The sequence below is a fragment of the Eutrigla gurnardus genome, assembly GCF_963514095.1.
Source record: "Eutrigla gurnardus genome assembly, chromosome: 1".
Taxonomy (NCBI): domain Eukaryota; kingdom Metazoa; phylum Chordata; class Actinopteri; order Perciformes; family Triglidae; genus Eutrigla; species Eutrigla gurnardus.
In genome coordinates this window covers 25,401,985-25,407,696 of record NC_139915.1, presented here as the reverse complement: position 1 = coordinate 25,407,696, position 5,712 = coordinate 25,401,985, and the positions used below count along the sequence as shown (strand labels likewise).

Sequence of the window (5,712 nt, the reverse complement as noted above, 5' to 3'; positions counted from 1 at the left end):
ATAGGAAATGTATTAAGTAGGAGAATAGGGCTGGGAGCTGTTGAGTGTTGACTTAACCTTTCCAGTTTTCTTTTTTTTCCCCCTCCTTCTTTCTTTTTCCACCCAGCGATGCTTCTAATGGTGGATGCGTGCATTACTCAGTCTCATTAGTAACCGCAGGGATCCGTTAGAACAAGATATAATAGAGGTTTGGACTTGCTTATGCTTAAATAACATGAGAGAATTATTGTATTATTCTGTAAGGGTGAATGCCTTTTGTCTGCTAGTAGTTAAGTGTTCTACATGACCTGTCTTGGGTCAAATGTCTACAAATTCTAACTGCCGGAGTCCGTTGCAGCCTGTTTCAAGTAGAAGCTTCTTCTTTGTTTTTGTATAATGAGAATGCAGGTCTGCGGATGCTAAACATGGGAAGTTATAAGGAATTTACTTGAACTTTCTCAACTTTTGAGGATATTTTCACTTGTGTAACTGTCAGATCAATTCACCTTGTGCCTGAGTTTTAATTTTGCCACAATCCAAAATGTGATATAAATGATACATGATTTAAACCCAGTACAGGGCCTCAAACTTGGACAGGGCCCGACAGCTTAAGTTTGGCTGGCACACCACCCTACTGCTAAAGAAACTGCACTCCGAGGTTATTTCTCTTATAGCATATACTGTCTGGAGAGTGGTACTCTATCGAGTACTCCAAACCTCTAAAATAGCAGGTTTTGCCAAAAGCAATTCTCATTTAAAAAAAAAAACCCTATCTGAGACAGAGTATCACTAATTGCTGTTGTCAGCCATTTAGCTGCTAAAAAAAAACAAAAAACAAAAAAACCTTACAATGTGAGTACTAAGTAATCAGGACAAAACACTGTAAAAATCTCACTATGGGGTTGTCACACATTTTGGAGGGAAGGGCACTGTGGTCAGTCTGCCATTACAATTAGTGTTCATTTTGGCCTGATTCAGTGAGATCTACACTGACTGCTGGACATGCATTATGCATGAGTCTGTCCATATGCACTTGGGCCATCATGCATGCCCTTGTAGAAAAAGCATCGACCACTGGCATGCAATTACATTTAGCGTGTTTCAAGCCTTCTCCGTGTGCACGTTCTCCTATGGAAGAAAGGTTTAGGCATGAAAGTGTGCATTTTTCCATTTGATAATAAATTCTGATAGCCACCATTATTAGTAAATGGAAAGTTAAGGATGTTAAATATCTCCTGTTAACATCTGTTACTCCCATTTGAACTCTTCAAACTGTCCATGTAAAACCATGTGTCTCTGCATTTTGCGATTTCGATGTATTTCTCAGATGAACCGGATGATCAAGTGTTTCTCTGGTGGTTGAGAAAATTCCCCTACTTTTTAAGCTTGATAAACATTTAAAAAAAATCTATTGGATTATCTGAAAACTGCATTGAAAACAGGGCTGTTTTTCTTGTCTCGTGACCAGTAGATGTTTGGAGAAATGCTGCTTTCCTCGTTCTGATATTCGATCCGGAACAGTGTCCACGGCCAACACACATGCACGGTTCCACTTTGTGTCCTCAGAATGTTTTCACTCATACCACAAGAATAACCTTGACATAATTGGTATTATAATCAACATGGCTTGTCCCTTTCATCCGCCTCTAAGCAGAAGTATCAGTAAGTGAAAGAATCAACAAGTTATATATAATAATTGGAAATAATGTTAAGTTTTGAGGACCAGGAAGTTCCTTGTAGTTGTGTTAGTAGCAGTGAGCAGAACCAAGGCCAATTGGTGTGCGTGCGTGCGTGTGTGTGTGTGTGTGTGTGTGTGTGTGTGTGTGTGTGTGTGTGAGTTGCTATAACCTGTGGGTGTTTAATGCTCCGGCACTTCCCAGAGCCTGGACCATGACCACTCTGGCCACTTTATCTCTGTGAAGAATCTCCTGACGGGAGATGTTCATCTCCTACACGCGGCTCTTTAGCGCCCCTCGGAGAGGAAGCCCGTAATCGCAGATGCGCCTCTAAGGGAGGGAACGCCATCAGTTATGGTAGCGGCGGGGCACCGCTGGGAATTTGGCAAAGGGTATCAGTCGTGACGACGGAAAGCTCACACAGCCTCTAGATAATCAGAAAGAGGCGGATCACATGACTCAGTAGGACTGATCACCACTGTCACTGTCAATACAAATATAGTGTGTATAGGGGGAAATAATAAACCTCACTCCCCCCTTCCTCCCTCTCTCCCATGTCCCAGCTCAACATCACACGGGGAGGAGGTACAGCTTGTTTATGTTTATGGGAGAGAGCTGGTGATGGTTGAGCTGCTGATCCAATAAGGCTTAAAATTATTATTTCTCGTTTCATTCACTGTGAGGCAGCATCATTCCTTACCCATCTTTCAAGTGAGCATCATTCAATTAAAATGCAATTCTCGTCGCCCCCATCCAGCGATATTTAATTAGACGTTAGAGCAGGGCTTCCACTGTCTTTTTTTTCTTCTTCTCTAGCACAGCTCTTCGGATTTCACCTCTAAGGCATATTTTCACTCTGTTACTCGTTCGTTAAACAAGGGCATGTATCCATTTGTTAATTGATACAATTACGCATTACGCGTAATGGTCACGTAGGTCTCCAGGCGCGCATCAATCACTGGTCTATTGACCTGCCCAAAACCCCTCTAACCGTTCCTTCTGGGAGTGCCCCTCTCTCTAATAGAGAAAGATAGAAACATCATCGTCATTAACTCCGGGATGGACCTTTGGCCAGAGAGCCAAAGGCGAAGAGAAGTCGAGATTTAAAAAAAATAAATAAATAAAGAAGGAGAAAAGAGTCTTATATTTGCTTATTCGACCTGCTTTAATTGTGATGGATTGCAAATATAATAAACGTATTCCAATCATAATATATTAAAAAAAGGAAAATACACAGCAGCCTAGTTCAGACGTTGGTCCTTGTTTTTGTTGAAAAGAAAAGGTAATATCTCCTGCTGAATGTGTATGTGTTTGTGTGTGTGTGTGTGTTTTTGCCAATTCATCACACTTTACAAAAGGTTTCCATATGTTGGCAATGCTACAATTCAATAATAAGGAACAATAAAACAATTCCCCGAAACAAATCGGTGAAGAAATCTATTACAAAAGCGGGACAGGTCTGTTGTACAGTGCACCTTAAGAAAACCCTGCGTTGGACGTGATTGGCAAAGACATTATTCTATCCTTGGTACCCTGCCGTTCCGGGATTACAGTGACGTCACGCTGATACCCTTGCATGGATGAATGCTAAAGAACTATAGAGCCACAAATAATAGCACAAGCAGAGTCCATATCTTGCAAGTCTTACGTTATCCTTTAAGCCTCCTTCAGCTAACACAACAACAATTTTTTTTTTTTTTTTTTTTTTTGCTCTTAATGACGCTTAATTTCATTTCTTATCGGGTCCTTCGGGGGGGATTATTCATTCATATAAAACAATCTGCAGCTGGTGCCATCCTAAAGTCTCCCTCCTATGAGTGAAGTCATCTATTATTGAGCGAAAGGCCGTGCGTGGAAATGTGTGTAAGACGGTGGATTTGAAGTAGAATTGGTTGCAATCGATCAAGGGTGAAGAATATTGCTGATGGTAACAAAAGAAGCAGCTATGTCTTTCTCGCAATTTGGATACCCATACAATGCAACTTCACAGGTAAGCCTCTTTGCTTTTTATTTCTAAGTGTTGTAAACACACACACATACAGCAGTTGTCTTGTTGTGTATAATGTCTTCTATTTCACTACAGTCAGAGTATTTGTCTTTGTAAGAAACACTGAGGACTGGGTGACTGCTTTGACAGTATTGACAGCTATTTTCGTCTGTTGTTTTTGTTGTTGGACCGAATATCGATATTCACGCGCCCGTGTCCAATTACACTGAATTATGAATGAACTCACGTGTTTTTTCTGATGACAATAGAGCTGAATGTCACATATTGCTCACTGTGAGGTGTAATTGGGGCTGTAACGCACGCTGCCCACATTCGCAAAGTTTCTATTTTATATGGGACGTGTGGCATGTCAGACACTTTCTATTATATTTGGCAGCTTTTACAACTCAATTTAAGAGGGTTATTTGCATTGACAAGACTTTATTATTGCGCCTAATGACACGTTTGAAGAAGTTTAAGTCGATCAGTGGACAAAAGTTACTCTCATGGAAAAGTTGTCACCCAACTTTTATTTCGATGTTATTTGTTTAACGTTCTATACATTTGAACAAAAATCTAATATTTTATATTTTACAATAAAACGATGATTTACTTGTACAGAGATATTTCTTTCTTATTTTTATTGTTTATGACTGAAGCTGCTCACTTTTACGCACGGATTGCGCACACCTCTTTCCATCTTAATATCTACGGGAAAAAAATAATATTCCATTTTTATTAAAACACGAAACAGGTAGAAGTGCTTTCTATCGCTTATTACACGTTTTTACAATGTAAACTACATTCTGTCATTCAATAAATGCTTTTAAAAAGTGACTTTACGCAGGTCACACGTTAAGATAAAGACACCTGATTCTGAATATTTGAACTGACATGAACTGACAACAGATTCGCATTTTTTAAATTCCAAAGCTGAAAACTAAACGACTGCAGCAACTTGACTTAGATTTATATCTTTTTGCAGTACATCACCCACAGTCACTGCAGAGTTGACACAGGCATCCAGAGATGAGCAGAAACAGCCAAAAATGACCATGTCTATCCACGATTCTCTTCATGCAGTTTTTCGTGTCGGCAAACCCCAGTACGACTTGCTGCGATTCGATTTCCAGGTCGGTCTCTGACGGGACAGGCGGCTCCCAGACCGCCGCCGCTGCTGCTGCCGCCGCCGCCGCAGCCTCCTTCTGCTGCCCGCCCTACGAGAACCGGCTCCTGGCGAGCAGCCGGACGGAGCTGAACGCAGCGCTGGGGATGTACAGCTCCCCCTACGCCGCAGCGGCTGCCGCCAGCCAGAACTACGCCAACTACTTCCCCTACAGCACCGACCCATCCGCGATCTACTCCACTCTGGTGGGTTCACTTCAGCCTCTTGTGATGCGTAAAAGTGGGGGAGGGGGGCATCAGGTTGATCGATCAACTGGGTTTTGTTCATCAATTTATCTCACTGCGAAACGCATCCGTCTCGACATGCCGTTTAATCCAGCATCCAGTCTTATCTCCTTCCCCTGAAAGGCAAATTAAGAAGCCTGTCACTTAGGTGGAGGGAAGCCGAGGCAAAGCAGAGGGACTTGTCTCATTTAGTATCAAATGTCATTTTATCATTTTAAAGTCATCCTCCTTATTCTGGGGTTGTTTGAAAAAAAATCTCTTGTGCCAGTATTTTTAAAAAAATATATAGAAAAAATGATATTCCTCTTCTGTCAGAATTGTTCTTTTGAGAAAGTAAGATTTTAGAATGGATAAAGGAGTAAATGACTTGTCAAATGGATATTTTGCAGTGCAGGTGTAACTTTTCTTTCCTTTTTCTCTCTTGTTTTAAACTCCTGATATCAGCTGAAATGTACTCTCCATGGAAATGATGCACATTGTTCCTGAAAACATAAAAAAACATCAGACGATAAAAAACATATTTTCACTCTTAGAGTTATATATTCTTGATTTAAGCGCATAAAAATACCAAATGTCTTCAATCTCATTTAAAAAAAAAAATCATCAATATGCTGAGAATGAATGTTGCATACTCATAATGTCATCTTTGTCTTTTACAGA

General features: G+C 40.7%; 1 protein-coding gene across 1 annotated transcript in view; it reads left to right on the top strand.

The window, feature by feature from the left end:
• Positions 1–2,956: 2,956 nt before the first annotated feature.
• Positions 2,957–5,712, top strand: part of irx6a (iroquois homeobox 6a) — a gene marked incomplete at its 3' end in the record, with an annotated part of 16,992 nt that continues 14,236 nt past the window's right edge. Inside the window, exons 1-2 of the mRNA XM_084012241.1 lie at positions 2,957–3,645; positions 4,776–5,013. Of these exons, the coding sequence (XP_083868367.1) occupies positions 3,632–3,645; positions 4,776–5,013 (252 nt within the window). The 5' untranslated portion in view covers positions 2,957–3,631. The remainder of the gene's footprint in view (positions 3,646–4,775; positions 5,014–5,712) is intronic.